The 17,399-nt window shown below is 54.1% G+C and overlaps 1 protein-coding gene across 1 annotated transcript in view; it reads right to left on the reverse strand.

Annotated features, from left to right (window-relative positions):
* tmem150c (transmembrane protein 150C) overlaps positions 1–17,399 on the reverse strand; it is a 47,277-nt gene that overhangs the window by 18,035 nt on the left and 11,843 nt on the right. Inside the window, exons 3-4 of the mRNA XM_038792972.1 lie at positions 14,491–14,674; positions 1,201–1,254 (exon numbers count right to left, since the gene is read on the reverse strand). Of these exons, the coding sequence (XP_038648900.1) occupies positions 1,201–1,254; positions 14,491–14,674 (238 nt within the window). The remainder of the gene's footprint in view (positions 1–1,200; positions 1,255–14,490; positions 14,675–17,399) is intronic.

The raw sequence follows: 17,399 nt of genomic DNA on the forward strand, positions 1-17,399 counted from the left end.
TGCCAAGGAGGCCCGGCCAACCACGCTCACATGTTCTGGTCTTGCCCCAGACTTGCTGGGTACTGGACAGCCTTCTTCGAGGCAATGTCCAAAGTGGTGGGGATGAGGGTGGAGCCACGCCCGAAAGTGGTGGTCTTCGGGGTATCAGACCAGCCAGATCTCTTAATGGGGAGGAGGGGGACGCCCTTGCCTTTGCCTTCTTGATCGCCGACTGTAGAATTCTGCTCAGTTGGCGTTCAGCAGCACCACCTGAAGTTGCAGACTGGCTGTCAGACGTATCAGTATTTCTCCAAATGGAGAAAATCAAATTCACCATCCGTGGGTTGGAAGAGGGCTTCCACAAAACATAGGAGCCATTCACCCAACTGTTCTGAGACCTGTTTGTGTCCAACACATAAATCAATAAATAGCCAGTAGCCAGGGGGAAATAGCCAGGACAAGATAGAAAGAGGAAAGCGAGGGAGGACTGTGGAGTGGGGAGGTGGGTTGGGGGGGAGCATGATGAGGGGGACGCAAGGTGAGGTCGTAAAACCCATGTGGAAAAAATGGAGAGCATCAGTGAAAAAGGGGGGAAGGGATAGGCGGGTCAAGGAGAGAGGAGCTGGAGGAAGGGGGGATAGGGAGGAGTGTATGCTGAGCCAGACGGCGACAGACTGTCAATAGAGAAACCTAAGAAGGAAACTTTGTAACTGTATAATAAATGAAAACAAACGGCAATGCATATAATTTTGAAGATGCCAATAAAAATATTTTTTTTAAAAAGTGAGGCAATGTTAAACGAGGGCTAATTATTTTTAAAATAACTGCATATTTCATCAGTGGCTGCAAATCACTAATGGGCTAGGTACATGCTGGGTGTGGAGCTAACTTGATATGCTTCTGTTACCTGCACAGTATCAGTTCAAACGTTCATCACTTTTAAATGAATTCTCTACAATAAGATGCCACAAAGCTAGGATTCACCAGCAACGGTATCAAAATTATGAATAAAAGTCAAGTCAGAATACAATAAATAAACAGGGGACCACAATTTCAGAATAAACTATAAGAATACTGGCAGCCCTCTTAGACGTTCTTACCGGTTATATGCTTGTTCACCAATTGGGCAACTTGCCTTACTTGAGGTACAAATACCATTTCAAGTCTATGTTTAGGCATAAATATTAAACTTTCATGAAATGAAAATAAAAAGTTTCTCACCCTTTTGGGAAAACAAGCCGACAGATTACTTTGTCCTCAACTGCAATTATGTACCTGTGTAAAATAAAACAATTATTTAGCAGGCATCTGGAAAGAAAATCCAAAATAACATTTCAAAACACAAAGATAATAGCTACCCAAGAAATAACTTACTGTTTTAGGAACTGGGTTGTGCAACATGTTAAAGATTAGCCTTCGTATTTGGGCTGCAGCTTTGAAGCCAGCTCAGATTGATGGGATGGACATCTCCTCCCTGACCACGACAAGAGTTCTTTATGAACTACGTTTGTGTAGTCTCAGTTTAACTCACTGAGGCCATCAACACAAAACTTCCCTTAAGTAAATGCCATTGCAATCCCCATGGCGAAAATAGCATGTGAAAGAACCAAATTTCCAAAACGACTCCAAAAGGAAGAGACTGATAGTCAGGATTTCACTTTTACTGTAACAATCGAATCAGAACCAACATAATTTTTTAAAAAAATTTAGTGGATTCTCCGACCCCACGTTGGGTCAGAGAATCGCTGGCGGGCCGCGCGAATCGCGCCACACTGCCCCAACGGCGGCACGCGATACTCCACAGACCAGCGTAGTTGACGCACCGCCGGTCACGGGCCGCTCTACATGGCCGGCCCGCCGATTCAAGAAAAGAGCTGAGTCCCACTGCCGTCGTTCTAACCTGCTCTGGGCCGGCGGGACGTCGGCGTGTAAGGGTCGGGTGGCGGCCTTTGGGGGGAAAAGGGGGATCCGACCTCGGGGGGGGGGGGGGCGCTTCCGATGCGGCCTGACCTGCGATCGGTGCCCACCGATCGGCGGGCCAGCCCCTGTGGCTGGGGCCCTCCTTTCATACGCGCTGGCCCCTGTAGTCCTGCGCCTTGTTGCGTCGGGGCCGGCACGTTGAAGGAGGCCACTGCACATGCGTGCGTTGGCGCCGGTGCCACTGCGCATGTCCTCGTTGGCACTGGCGCAACTGCGCATGTGCAGATGCCGTGGCACAGTTCGCGCTGGGATCTGCAGCTGGAGCGGCGCGAACCGCTCCAATGCCGTGCTGGCCCCTGTAGGGGCCAGAATTAGTCATGGGAGCGGCCCGTTTACGACGATGTGGACACTGCGCTCCAGAGTGTGACCCAGACAAGCAGACTATGGCTGGGAACATTGGCGGCATTGCCCAGGCACTGTGTCACAGACACAGAGGGAGGTGACCCAGTCCTAGAGGGAGATGCTGCAGTCACTGGCTGATATGACACAAACCCAGAAGGTGGTGGCACAGTCAATGGGTGATGTGGCGCAGTCCGAGACAGAAATGGTCCACTCCCTGTGCTCCATGACCACGAGCATGCGGACCCTGGTCAAACGGCAGTGGGCCTCCAGGACTGGCAGCGCCAGGTGGTGGAGGAGTCTCAGGGGATTGCTCCGCTCGCACCCCCATCCCATGAAGTAGCCCGGGGACCATCGGGCACTCCGGGGGTGGAAGAGGTGATGGGCTCCACCCGGTGACTCCAACAGGGGAGGTGCCGGAACACCGCAGCATCTCAGACTCCCCCCACCTGTCCCTGCTGCATATGGTGGACAGCGGGCAGAACAGAGCTGCACCATGCCACCTGGACACCCAAGCAGCAGCCAAGCTCATCCAGGCCCGGTCACCCAAGAAGACATCCGCTATCGGGGACCCAGGTGCAAGGCAGGAATCACAGCAGGTTGCCTCCACTCCTGCTGTACCCTCTGGGGAACCACCTAGACCAAGCATTAGGGCTCATAAGGCCAGAAAGTTAGAAACCAGTTACCATTTAAATAGGCACCGGTGTAGGGCAAAGTTTAGTTTTAGGCATCCCCCCACCCCAACCCCTGACCGCCCCCACCACCGTCACCCCGGGATTCGATGGGACCATGTGATGGAATGGCCAGCTCGCTTGCAGGGATCACCCAGGTGGACGGTGGAATGTGCTACCGTGGTCAGGAGTAAGACATTTTCAGACGATGTGGAGCACCAGAGCTCATCGCAGAGCGGACTGTCATCATCCTCCATCCCTTGGACCAGACCCGGTGTTACTGCCAACCCAGGGGCCCCACCCCGTTGTGCGTCAAGTATGTATCACGGAGAGAGTTGCAGGCAGGGGGTGGCCGGGGAGAGAGAGGGGGTGTGGGGTTGGGATGCGGTGTCCGTGCCCCTGGCCAGTCACCCCCCCCCCCCCCCCCCCCCCCCCCACCATAATTGGTGAACCTGAAGGTGATCAGAGCATTCCCTTGCACATTGGACCTGGCGCACACATCGTGCGGCCTCCTGTGCCTGCCCGGGCCCAATGTCCTGCCCATCCTCCCTCTCCCCCCATCCGCCTCGATGGCCTGGCGTTCCTCCTCCTCCAGCACATCGCTCCTCTGCTGTGTGATGCTGTCGAGGATGCAGCAGGCCACCACGATTCGGGCAACCCTCTCATCATCATACTGGAGGGCCCCTCCAGAGCGGTCCAGGCACCTGAGCCACATCTTCAAGAGGCTGAAGCACCAGTCGATCATGCTCCTGGTCGCTGCATGGGCGTCGTTATACCGGGTCTCCATGTCGGTCTGTAGCCTCCGAATTGGTGTCAATCAGCCTCGACCGAAGTGGATAACCCCTGTCTTCCAGAAGCCCCCCCCCCCCCCCCCCCCAGCTGGGGGGCAATGTCTCGAACACGTCAGCAACCGTTGAGTGTTTCAGGATGAAGGCGTTGTGAATGATGCGCAGCTGATGGTCACATATCAGTTGCATATTCATCGAGTGGAACCCCTTTCGGTTTGTGTAGAGCGGCCTGTCATCAGCAGGTGCTCGTAGGGTGACATGCATCCCGTCGATCACCCCCTGGACCCAGGGTATCCTGGAAATGGCGGCGAACCCCGCTGCCCGGACAGCCTGGCGGGGTCGATCCAAATTGAAATGGATGTATTGAGCTACCTGGGCATATAAGGCCCCTGTGACAGCGCAGATGCAACTGTGCACAGAGGTCTGTGAGATCCTGAAGAGGTCCTCACTCAGCGCCTGGAAGAATCTGTGGCGTAAAAGCTCAGGGAAGGGGTGGCATGTTGCGCAGTGGATAGCACTGGGACTGCAGCGCTGAGGACCCGGGTTCGCATCCCGGCCCTGGGTCACTGTCCGTGTAGAGTTTGCACATTCTCACCATGTCTGCGGTGAGCAGGTGTCCTCCCCCATACCCCCATGGTGCTAGGTGTGCCATGATCTGGCAGATATATCGCACTGTCTCCTTGTTCAGCCTGAGTTTTTGGCAGCATGCCCAGTCTGGCTGATCCTCGAATGATAGTTGGTGCCAGTACATACAAGGCCTCCTGCGGCGCTATCTTAGCACCTCCTCCTCCTTGGCCTCTTCGGTGGCTGTCATCTGTCCCTCTATGGCATGCTCCTCTGCTGTAGCTTCCTCTTCCACGAGCAGCTCCAGCTCGTACAGCCACAGGGCATCCCCCAGGGCTGCGGCGACGAGCAGGAAGGCCACCATTGCTGTTGAATTCCAATGTCCATTGTCTGCAGGGGGTGAAAGGCCAACATGTTAGCATGGGTGCGTACCCCCGTGCCCAACCAGGTCCAACGGGCTACATGGTGGCCCAGGTTGGCACTCCGGGCTCTGCCCCTGCATGTACCCCCGATCCCCTGGCCCTGTCAGTTGCCGGCACTGCGGGGCAGGGACCACTGGCCCTGGTGCCTCTCCCTGATACCAGGAGTACCGTTGGCTGGCACAGCCCTCACCAGGGGTATGCACAATGGCTCCCAAAGGGGCTGCTTTGGGCTTTGCCCTGGGTGGGCCACTGGCGGGTGGCAGTCGGGTGGGGGTGGCAGAGGGTGAGGTACGGGTTGGGGCACCCATACCGCCCGTATCACTCTGCAGACCAGGGGCCAAGGTGGGTGGTCAGTGGGGTGTGCAGCAAGATGGCTGCCTTGCAGGCTGCAGTAATGGCGGTCCATGACTGGGCACCGCCCCAGCTCCGTGGGGGGTCACCTGGCCACTCGGCCTGTTCCCCTCATCACCCCCCTCCTCCCTGGTGCTTGCAGGGCCCTCCCTGTCACCCCAACCACCCCAACCAGCCGGGCTAGTGTCCGGCCCAGCAACTTGCAGTCGCTCCTTTCTGTGTCCTACCTCCTACAGAGAGAAAGATGTTTTTGTGTTAACTCCAAACAGAATGCTGATTAGAAAAGTTTCCGTTAAAGTTTGAAATTATTCTTCCTCATCCAGTGCAGTTGTGTGTATGCACAATGCAAATTCGGAAGTTGCATTTAAAACTTTGCGATGCATTTGCTTTCTAGTGGAGGTAGGATATGTTATAAAGGAAGTAAACAAAATTTACACCAAGAATTTTTTCTATAATTAATCCAGTCCCTTCATTTAATAAGATGGAAAAGGGGGCAGGCTAGGCTGCTTTATGTGCTAAGATCAAATTGTTCAAGCGCCTCTCTCCCACTGCTGTTCCTTCAGCGAAGTGCTGCACACTGGTGGGCTCTGACTTTGGGTGAGAGATCTAGCTGCTTTGTGTCCTTGCATGATAAACCTTTTGCACGTAGATTGAAATGGTCCTCTTGTTTATATAAATTGCAATGTTCATATAAAAATTGCCAAATGTTGGTAAATGTTGAAAAAGAACTCCATTAACTACTCTCTCTTCCTCTGGATCAGTGCATGGCTTGTAACTACAGCCAATAGTATCTGTTCCAGTGTCAACTGCCATGTGCTGTGTTTCAAGGGGAATCTGGTATTTTATGAATTTATTTGTATATAAGTATTCGTTAGTCATGTAAGGAATGCTCTTTCCCTTTGCTTGTGCATAATCTGATTGCAGTCATACATCTTCTCCTTACTACATGGGAATGTTTTTAGTTTGTGTAGAGGGTAAAACAGTTCATGTTGAATGTTGAGTTTTCTTCGCTGCATGTTGCATCATAAGCTGTGGTATTATTGGAATCTTCATATTGCAAATACATTGAAAATATTTGAAACTTAAAAAAGAACAGATTCCCTGTTTGAATATATGGGACCCGTAGAGATTTAAAGACCAAAGAGTTGCAGAAGATGCCTCACCACTGGGAAGTTTATTTGATGGTACTCAGGAGATTGAGTGAAGGGACTTTTAAATGGGCACTGGAAGACTTGCCCTGGTGCGACATGGAGAAGGGATCCTGTTGCAAAGTAAGGAAGAGTTTGTGACTTTATCCACTGATATACCTTCAATTCACAGTGAGGCAGAGAGAGCGAGTCATAGCCAGAGTCAGTAGTACAGATGAATGCCATCCACAAGAGGCCGGCCTATATATGGCCCCGGTGTGGGCAGAGCCAGAGGCGGAGCCATACCGGGGTTCCAGAGCAGTACCTGGAAGTAGTTCATATCACCACTTCCAGGTCACTGGTTACAGGTTATGGTATCAGGCAAGCATTATGGTGATTACATTCACCACATTCATTCCCTGTTATACAAAATCAAGTCCAGTGGGGGTGACATAGGGTCATTACATATTCAGTCTATCTGGAGACCAGATCATTCTCTTCGGCCTCCGCAGCTCTGGCGGTGCGGCGGGCACAGTTGTCGCATGTGGTGACTCCAGAGGCGTTGTGTCCGGAGCTTGAGCCTCAGTCCGAGGTGTCGGAGACGGTTGGGTGTAGGGGTAGGGTGGGGGGGGGGGGGGGGGTGATGGCTGGCGGCAGTGTCGGCACAGGACAATACAGGAAACCCAGGCGGGCGTATGGGGTGCTGTGAGTGGTGGTGGGCAGCGGGGAGGGGGGTGGGATGTAGGCGGGGGGGGGGGGGGGCGCATTGACGGGAGATCCAGCTGCCGCCAGGTCCCGTAGGGAGACCATATCTTGCCGTCCATCCTGGTGCGCGATGTAAGCGTACTGGGGGTTAGCATGGCGCAGCTAGACCCTCTGTGGTGAGATAACCACTGTAGTTATGTGTACTGCAGTAGGGGGATGTATGCCTGTACCTGTAATACAGGTTCCTCCGGTAAGCTCCTGCCGGCTAGCTCCGCCCACAGGGAGCTTATGTATAAATGTATGAGAGCTGCTCAGACTCTCAGTCTACAGTTGCGGATGGAGGGACAACATCGTACAACAATAAAGCCTCTATTGTACTAGTCTCTCGGCTTTGAGTATAATTGTTAGCGCTACAATTTATTGTTGTACGATTTCCCGTTCACCATGGACATCAGAATCAAGCCTGACCGTCTGCAGCTGGATCCGCATTCGCCTCACGCCAGAAAAGACTTTGATCACTGGCTCGCAGTCTTCGAGGCCTACATCTCTTCAGCAGACCCTCCCCCGACGGAGGCTCAGAAAAAGCAATTCCTGTACTCGAGACTTAGCTCCAGCGTCTTTCCGCTCATTCGAGATGCGACCGACTACACCGCAGCTATGGAACTGCTCAAGGAGAACTATGCACCATCGGCGAACACCCTGTTTGCGAGGCATCAACTTTCTACTCGCGTCCAGCAGCCGGGTGAGTCGATTGAGGACTTCTGGAGGGCCCTTATACCTCTGGTACGAGACTGCGACTGCCGGGCCCTCACAGCTACGGAACATTCTGATTTACTCATGCGCGATGCCTTCGTTACAGGCATTGCTTCGGACCCCATCCGGCAACGACTGCTGGAAGGGGTCGCCCCCGACCTCGCGGCCGCAAAGGCCCTGGCGCTCTCCATGACGGCCGCCTCCCGTAGTGCGCAAACTTACTCCGCTAGCCACTCGGCCCACCCGTCCTACCCCTCGTGGACCCCGCAAACGGCCCCCCAGGCCCATCCGTCCTACCCCTCGTGGAACCCGCAAACGGCCCCCCAGCAGCCGCCCCCGCGCACTATGCCTGCGCTGCCCGCCGCACCGCACCCCCTGGGGGTCCCCACTGTTACTTCTGCGGCCAGCAGAAGCACCCCCGCCAGCGCTGCCCGGCCCGCACAGCGACCTGCAAAGCTTGTGGCAAGAAAGGCCACTTTGCAGCGCTGTGTCAGTCCCAGACGGTCGCCGCTATCGCGCCGCCGGTCCCCAAGCCTCAGCCGCTCCCTCAATGGGCCCCGCCGTCCGCTTCCCCCGACCCCACGGGCGATCAGTGGGCGCCGCCATCTTTTGCCGCCCCCGCCACGTGCGCCCCATGGGCGCCGCCATCTTCATCCACCACAGCCATGTGCGTTCCATGGGCGCCGCCATTTTGTTCCGACCCCATAACGTGCGCTCCATGGACGCCGCCATTTTACCCACAGGTACTGCGGATGCCGCCATCTCGTCTCCAGGGGCCGCCATCACGGGACACTGGTCGCTACCGCTCCTCGTCGGACTCATCTGACTCAACCGCCGACCAACCACTGCTCGCCTCCGTTACGCTCGAACAGTCCTGTCCTCGCAACCTGGCACCATCTTCCACATCGGTGCTGGTCAACGGCCATGTGACCTCCTGCCTCATCGACTCCGGGAGCACCGAGAGCTTCGTCCACCCAGACACGGTAAGGCGCTATTCCCTTGCGATCCATCCCGCCGACCGGCAGATCTCCCTTGCCTCCGGTTCCCACTCTGTCCCGATCCGGGGTTTCTGCCTGGTTAAACTTACTGTACAGGGCGTGGAATTCGACCGTTTCCGTCTGTACATTCTCCCCGACCTCTGCACTTCGCTCTTACTAGGCCTGGATTTCCAGTGCAATCTCCAGAGCCTCATCCTCAAATTCGGTGGACCCCTACCTCCCCTCACCGTTTGCGGCCTCGTGACCCTCAAGGTCGAGCCTCCCTCCCTCTTTGCCAATCTGACTGTGGATTGCAAGCCCATCGCCACCAGGAGCAGACGGTACAGCACCCAGGACAAGGCCTTCATCAGGTCCGAAGTCCAGCGGCTGCTTCGGGAGGGTATCATCGAGGCCAGCAACAGCCCTTGGAGAGCCCAGGTGGTAGTGGTTAAGACCGGGGAGAAGCACAGGATGGTCGTGGACTACAGCCAGACCATCAACCGGTACACGCAGCTCGACGCGTACCCCCTCCCCCGCATTTCTGATATGGTCAATCAGATTGCACAGTACTGGGTCTTCTCTACTATTGACCTGAAATCCGCCTACCACCAGCTCCCCATCCGTAAATCGGACCGTCCCTACACTGCCTTCGAAACAGACGGTCGTCTGTACCAATTTCTGAGGGTTCCCTTCGGCGTCACGAATGGGGTCTCGGTCTTTCAGCGAGAAATGGACCGAATGGTTGACCAGTACGGACTGCAGGCCACCTTCCCGTACCTCGACAATGTCACCATCTGCGGCCATGACCAGCAGGACCATGATGCCAACCTTTATAAATTCCTCCACACCGCATCTCTCCTTAATCTCACGTACAACAAGGAGAAATGCGCATTCCGCACAGACCGCTTAGCCATCCTTGGCTACGTAGTCCAAAACGGACTACTGGGGCCCGATCCCGACCGCATGCGCCCCCTCATGGAGCTCCCCCTCCCCCACTGCCCCAAGGCCCTCAAACGCTGCCTTGGGTTTTTCTCTTATTACGCTCAGTGGGTCCCGCAATACGCAGACAAGGCCCGGCCACTTATCCAGTCCACACATTTTCCCCTCTCGGCCGAGGCACAACAGGCCTTCGCCCGCATTCGACCTGACATAGCCAGGGCGGGGATGCACGCCGTAGACGAGACTCTGCCTTTCCAAGTAGAGAGCGACGCTTCAGATGTCGCCCTTGCCGCCACGCTGAATCAGGCCGGCAGACCCGTGGCATTCTTTTCACGCACCCTCCACGCCTCTGAAATTCGGCATTCCTCTGTCGAAAAGGAAGCCCAGGCAATCGTTGAAGCGGTGCGGCACTGGAGGCATTACCTGGCCGGCAGGAGATTCACTCTCCTCACTGACCAACGGTCGGTAGCCTTCATGTTCAACAACACGCAGCGGGGCAAGATCAAGAATGACAAAATCTTGCGGTGGAGAATCGAGCTCTCCACCTTTAACTACGAGATCTTGTATCGCCCCGGCAAGCTCAACGAGCCCCCAGACGCCCTCTCCCGAGGTACATGTGCCAGTGCACAAGTGAACCAGCTCCGTGCCTTGCACGACAGCCTTTGCCATCCGGGGGTCACTCGCTTGTACCATCTGATCAAAGCCCGCAATCTGCCCTACTCCGTCGAGGAAGTACGGACAGTCACCAGAGACTGCCAGATCTGTGCGGAGTGCAAGCCGCACTTCTACCGGCCAGATCGCGCGCGCCTGGTGAAAGCATCCCGCCCCTTTGAACGCCTCAGCGTGGACTTCAAAGGGCCCCTTCCCTCCACCGACCGCAACACCTACATCCTTAGTGTGGTCGATGAATTTTCTAGGTTCCCCTTTGCCATCCCATGCCCAGATATGACGTCTGCCACCGTCATCAAGGCCCTGGATTCCATTTTCGCCCTGTTCGGTTTCCCCGACTATATCCACAGTGACAGGGGATCCTCATTCATGAGCGATGAGCTGCGTCAATTCCTGCTCAGCAGGGGTATCGCCTCCAGCAGAACGACCAGCTACAACCCCCGGGGTAACGGGCAGGTAGAGAGGGAGAACGGGACGGTATGGAGGGCCGTCCAGCTGGCCCTACGGTCCAGGAACCTCCCAGCCGCTCGCTGGCAGCAGGTCCTCCCTGACGCGCTCCATTCCATTCGGTCGCTACTGTGCACCGCAACTAACAGTACACCCCATGAACGTGTTTTTGCCTTCCCTAGGAAGTCCACATCCGGAGTGTCGCTCCCGACTTGGCTCACGACTCCGGGCCCAGTCCTTCTCCGTAGGCATGTACGGCACCACAAGGCGGAACCCCTGGTGGACAAAGTACGCCTTCTCCACGCCAACCCTCAGTATGCCTACGTGGAGTTCCCCGACGGCCGCCAGGACACAGTCTCGCTCCGGGACCTGGCTCCCTCAGGTGCCGATCCCATGCCCACACCCCTTCCCGCGCCAACCCCAGCGCCCCCCTATTCGTCTCCATCAGGTCCATCCCTCATCCCCCTGCCCACCCTGGAGGACACGGAAGATTTCGGCTTGCTCTCGGAGTCATCCCGCCAGCAGCCAGCACCAACACCGCCAACACCTGCACCATCGTTGCCATCACCGCCTGTGCCGACATCACCACCACAGCTTCGCCGATCACAGCGGAACGTTCGACCACCGATTCGGCTCAACCTGTAACCTGCTAACCGGATGGACTCTTGATTTTCCTTTTTGGACCCTCTTGTAAATAGCATCCTTTGTATTAGAGTTACATGTCACCCCCGCCGGACTCATTTTTACAGGGGGTGAATGTGGTGAGATAACCACTGTAGTTATGTGTACTGCAGTAGGGGGATGTATGCCTGTACCTGTAATACAGGTTCCTCCGGTAAGCCCCTGCCAGCTAGCTCCGCCCACAGGGAGCTTATGTATAAATGTATGAGAGCTGCTCAGACCCTCAGTCTACAGTTGCGGATGGAGGGACAACATCGTACAACAATAAAGCCTCTATTGTACTAGTCTCTCGGCTTTGAGTATAATTGTTAGCGCTACACCCTCTCAACCAAGGGGTCGGTCTTATGGCTCCTCATGTGCCTCCGGAGAAGGACTGGTCCCAGAGTTTTCAGCCAAGATGGAAGCGAGACCCCGGAGATGGACTTCCTGGGGAAGATAAACAAACGATCGTGAGGGGTCGCGTTCGTGGCCGTGCAGAGGAGCGATCTGATGGAATGGAGGGCATCAGGGAGGACCTCCTGCCAGCGGGGGATTGGGAGACTTCTAGACCTAAGGGCTAGAAGAACGGCCTTCCATACCGTTGCGTTCTCCTTCTCCACCTGCCCGTTTCCCTGCGGGTTATAGCTCGTAGTCCTGCTGGAGGTGATGCCTTTGTTGAGCAGGTACTGACGCAGCTCATCGCTCATGAACGATGTGCCCCGGTCACTGTGGACGTAGGCAGGGAAACCGAACAGCGTGAAGATGCTGTGCAGTGCCTTTATTACGGTGGCTGAGGTCATGTCAGGGCAGGGGACAGCGAAGGGGAAGCGGGAGTACTCATCGGCGATGTTGAGAAAGTATATATTCTGGTTGGTGGAGGGGAGGGGCCCTTTGAAGTCAATACTGAGGCGCTCAAAGGGCCGGAGGCCTTTACCAGGTGGGCCTTGTCTGGCCGGTAGAAGTGCGGTTTGCACTCCACGCAGACTTGGCAGTCCCTGGTCATGACCTTGACCTCCTCGGAGAAGGGCAGATTGTGGGCCTTAATGAAGTGGGTAAGCCGGGTGACCCCAGGGTGGCAGAGGTCATTGTGGATAGCCCGAAGTCGGTCATCTTGCGCGCTGGCACATGTGCCGTGGGACAGGGCATCTGGGGGCTCGTTGAGCTTCCAGGACGATACTTGATATCGTAATTGTAGGTGGAGAGTTCGATCCTCCACCTCAAGAGTTTACCATTTTTTATTTTGCCCCGTTGTGCGTTGTCGAACATGAAGGCGACCGATCGTTGGCCGGTGAAGAGGGTGAACCTCCTACTGGCTAGGTAGTGCCTCCAGTGCCGCACGGCTTCCACTATGGCTTGTGCTTCCTTCTCGACCGAGGGGTGTCGAATTTCGGAAGCGTGGAGGGTGCTCGAGAAAAATGCTACTGGCCTGTCCGCCTGGTTGAGTGTGGTGGCCAGTGCGAAGTCTGACGCGTCGCTCTCTACCTGAAAAGGGATGGACTCATCCACCGCATGCATTGCGGCCTTAGTGATATGGGCCTTGAGGCGCCTTCAGCCGTCAGGGGAAAAGTGGTTGTTTGAATAAGTGGGCGGGCTTTATCCGCATAATTGGGGACCCACTGGGCGTAGTAGGAGAACAGCCCCAGGCATCGTTTTAGGGCCTTGAGGCAGTGGGGAGGGGGGAATTCTGTGAGGGGGCGCATACGGTCGGGTCGGGCCCTAGGACTCCGTTCTCTACGACATAGCCAAGAATGGCTCATCAGGTAGTACGGAAGACGCATTTTCCTTTGTTGTATGTGAGATTGAGGGATTGGGCGGCCTGGAGGAACCTCTGGAGGTTCGCATCATGGTCCTGCTGGTCATGTCCAGATAGTGGCATTGTCCAAGTACAGGTTTGTAGCCCGCAACCCGTACTGGTGCACCATTCGGTACATCGTTCTCTGAAAGACCGAGACCCCGTTAGTGACGCCAAAGAGGACTCTGAAGAATTGGAAGAGCTGGCCGGCTGCCTCGAAAGCAGTGTACTGGCGCTCTTCTGGGCAGATTGGGAGCTGGTGGTAGGCCGACTTCGAATCGACCGTGAAGAACACACGGTACTGCGTGATCTGGTTGACCATCTCCGCTATGCGGGGGAGGTGGTACGCATCGAGTTGCGTGAATTGGGTAATTGTCTGGCTGTAGTCCACAACCATCTGATTCTTTTCCCCGGTCTGGATGACCCCACTTGCGCTCTCCAGGGGCTGTTGCTGGCCTCGATGATCCCTTCACTCAACAGTCACTGGACCTCCGACTTGATAAACGTCATGTCTAGTGAACTGTACCATCTGCTCCTCGTGGCGATGGGCTTTCAGTTAGGAGTGAGGTTCGCAAAGAGTGAAGGGGGGGGCGACCTTGAGGGTCGCGAGGCTGCACACCGTGAGGTGGGGGGCAAGGGTCGCCGAACTTTAGGGTCAGGCTTCGCTGCTTACATTGAAAGGCCAATCCAAGCAGTAGAGGCGCGCAGAGGTGGGGGAGGACGTTGAGCTTAAAACTCTGCGCCCTGCATCGCGAGATTGGCGATACAGTACCCCCGGATCTGAACAGAATGGGACCTGGAGGCAAGGGAGATTGTTTGGGAGGCTGGGTAGGTGTGGAGGGAGCAGCGCCTTCCCGTGTCGGAGTGGACAAAGCTCTCTGTGCTCCCGGAGTCGAAACGGCAGGAGGTCTCATGCCCGAAATACATATCTACTGAGAGTGCGATAAAAGTACAAATGCGGCGTACGGTTTTCAGTTATGTTTATAGTTAATGGGGGAAGTACCTTTTCTATATTTAGTGCATTAGGAGCCTAACGTTTAATCAATGTTGATCTTTGTTTGTTACAGTAAAAGTCTTAAAATGTGAAATCTTATTATGCGATTACTTCGATTCATTGCTAAGAAATTCAAATCCTCCTTGACAGGGACCGGAGGCTGTCTGGCAAGCCAGCCAGTATGCCCAGAATCTCAGTGTGCAGGCCCATCAGCATTGATCTGTATGCCAGCCCATCAGTTTTCTGCAGTAAAGCCTGTCTGTAATTTTGCAATCCTGAGAGGTGACAAATTACCTAATCTTAATCCCTGGCCTGACTGCAGCCTATTCATACCCAGGGGATTCACCATTTGTTGATTCCATCCCCAGAGAAGCCTCTAAGATGTGTGCAGGGTCAGTATCTGAGCTGGTGGCTGCAAGTGCCAGATCAAGAGACAGGATGTCTTCATCGGTGCTGTGCTGTTGTTTTCTCTCTGCCCATGGGCTGCCGTGACAATGTAGGCGCAGTTCTTGGGGGCCTGAAAGCAGAAAATCAGAAGCAGGTTGGTGTGAGGGAAACAGGGATAAGGTGGGGGACGAGAGGTTCATGGTCAGGCCATGAGATAGAGCACAAGATAGGAACCTACAGTTTTTCATCCTCAATGTTCTCAGTGATGCTGGATGATAGAAGCTCTATCGCAGCCAGTCTAATGATGCAGGAGAGCCAACTCCCAGAGCATAAGGAGCCATACTGCTCCACTGTTCCTGATCCAATTCCAGTCTATTGTGTGTCATTTTGTTCTGGAAGAGGAAAAAATGCGACTGATTGTGTTGCATGTTGTGACTGTATAGCTGGAGGAATGTGGAGGCAGTGACAGGTGGGTGAGAGGCCGAGGGCATCAGTAGGTGTGCGAAAGGTGGTGTATCTGAATGTTAGATACGAGTCTAGAATGCCATTTAGTGCTGCGAGGTGACTGATGCAGGTATGGTGTATTGAGCAATGACAGAGGTTGCTGATGTGGTGGGTAGGAAATGCCATCTGAAGATGCGTGCTCCTCCTGGCTGCCTCCACTAGTAATACCTCCAGTGCTACATCTGTCAGCATGAAACCCTCCCTTTGCCCTGGTGTTCAATTTTCCATGTGTTACATTGCAAAAATATTATGCATTATAGCTTCCCTTTCAAAGGGACAGAATGGCTGCACCATGCACCAGTAAGCACAATGCTGCACAGTCCCTGTGGAATACAATGGCAGCCAGCAGAGGAACAGACTCTCGGCCCCAACACCACAATCATAATAATGAAAAGTAGTGGCACCATATTTATTTGCTGCCCACCACAATAGTCCTCAATACCGGGTCCCGGTAAGGCTCCCTACTTAGCCCCCTACTATACTCCCGATACACACGACTGTGTGGCAAAACTTTGTTCCAACTCCATCTACACGTTTGCTGACGACACGACCATAATGGGTCGGATCAAATAACGACGAGTCCGAATACAGGGAGGAGATAGAGAACCTAGCGGAGTGGTGTAACAACAATAATCTATCCCTCAATTGCAGCAAACCTAAGGAGCTGGTCATTGACTTCAGGAAGCAAAGTACTGTACACCCCTGTCAGCATCAACGAGGCTGAGGTGGAGATGGTTGACAGCTTCAAACATCTGTCCTAGTCCACCCACGTCGACGCTGCCACCAAGAAAGCGCCTATACTTCCTCAGGAAACTGAGGAAATTCGGCATGTCCACACTGATTCTTACCAACTTCTACAGATGCACCATAGAAAGCATCCTATCTGGCTGCATCACAGCCTGGTATGGCAATTGCTCGGCCCAAGACCGCAAATAACTTCAGAGAGTCGTGATCATCACACAAACCTGCCTCCCATCCATTGATTCCATCTACACCTCCCGCTGCCTGGGGAAAGCGGGCAGCAGAATCAAAGACCCCTCCCACCTGGCTTACTCACTCTTCCAACTTCTTCCATCAGGCAGGAGATACAGAAGTCTGAGAACACGCACGAACCGACTCAAAAACAGCTTCTTCCCTGCTGTTACCAGATTCCTAAATGACCCACTTATGGACTGATCGGACTATACTCCTGTATGCTTCACCTGATGTCGGTGTCTATGTATTTACATTGTGTACCTTGTGTTGCCCTATTACGTATTTTCTTTTTATTTTATTTTCATGTACTAAATTATCTGTTTGAGCTGCTCGCAGAAAAATACTTTTCACTGTACCTCGGTACACGTGACAATAAACAATCCAATCCAATTCAATGGAACCAACCTGGGTAGATCACAAATCATGATCCCTACTGCGCTGAAAAATCAGGGTAAGCCAATTTTTATCCCGGGCAGCACAGTTGTCAGCACGGCTGCTTCACAGCGCCGGGGACTCGGATTCAAAGAACAAAGAAAATTACAGCAAAGGAACAGGCCCTTCGGCCCTCCCAGCCTGCGCCGATCCAGATCCTTTATCTAAACCTGTCTCCTATTTTCCAAGGTCTACTTCCCTCTGTTGCCGCCCGTTCATATACCTGTCTAGATGTCTCTTAAATGATGCTATTGTGCCCGCCTCTACCACCTCCGCTGGCAAAGCGTTCCAGGCACCCACCACCTTCTGCGTAAAAAACTTTCCACGCACATCTCCCTTAAACTTTCCCCCTCTCACCTTGAAATCGTGACCCCTCGTAACTGACACCCCCACTCTTGGAAAAAGCTTGTTGCTATCCACCCTGTCCATACCTCTCATAATTTTGTATGCCTCAATCAGGTCCCCCCTCAACATCCGTCTTTCCAACGAAAACAATCCTAATCTACTCAACCTTTCTTCATAGCTAGCACCCTCCATACCAGGCAACATCCTGGTGAACCTCCTCTGCACCCTCTCCAAAGCATCCACATCCTTCTGGTAATGTGGCGACCAGAACTGCACGCAGTATTCCAAATGTGGCCTAACCAAAGTCCTATACAACTGTAACATGACCTGCCTACTCTTGTACTCAATACCCCGTCCGATGAAGGCAAGCATGCTGTATGCCTTCTTGACCACTCTATCAACCTGCGTTGCCACCTTCAGGGTACAATGGACCTGAACTCCCAGATCTCTCTGTACATTAATTTTCCCCAGGACCCTTCCATTGACCATATAGTCCGCTCTTGAATTTGATCTTCCAAAATGCATCACCTCGCATTTGCCTGGATTGAACTCCATCTGCCATTTCTCTGCCCAACTCTCCAATCTATCTATATTTTGTT

This window comes from Scyliorhinus canicula, chromosome 3 (assembly GCF_902713615.1).
Source record: "Scyliorhinus canicula chromosome 3, sScyCan1.1, whole genome shotgun sequence".
Lineage (NCBI taxonomy): Eukaryota > Metazoa > Chordata > Chondrichthyes > Carcharhiniformes > Scyliorhinidae > Scyliorhinus > Scyliorhinus canicula.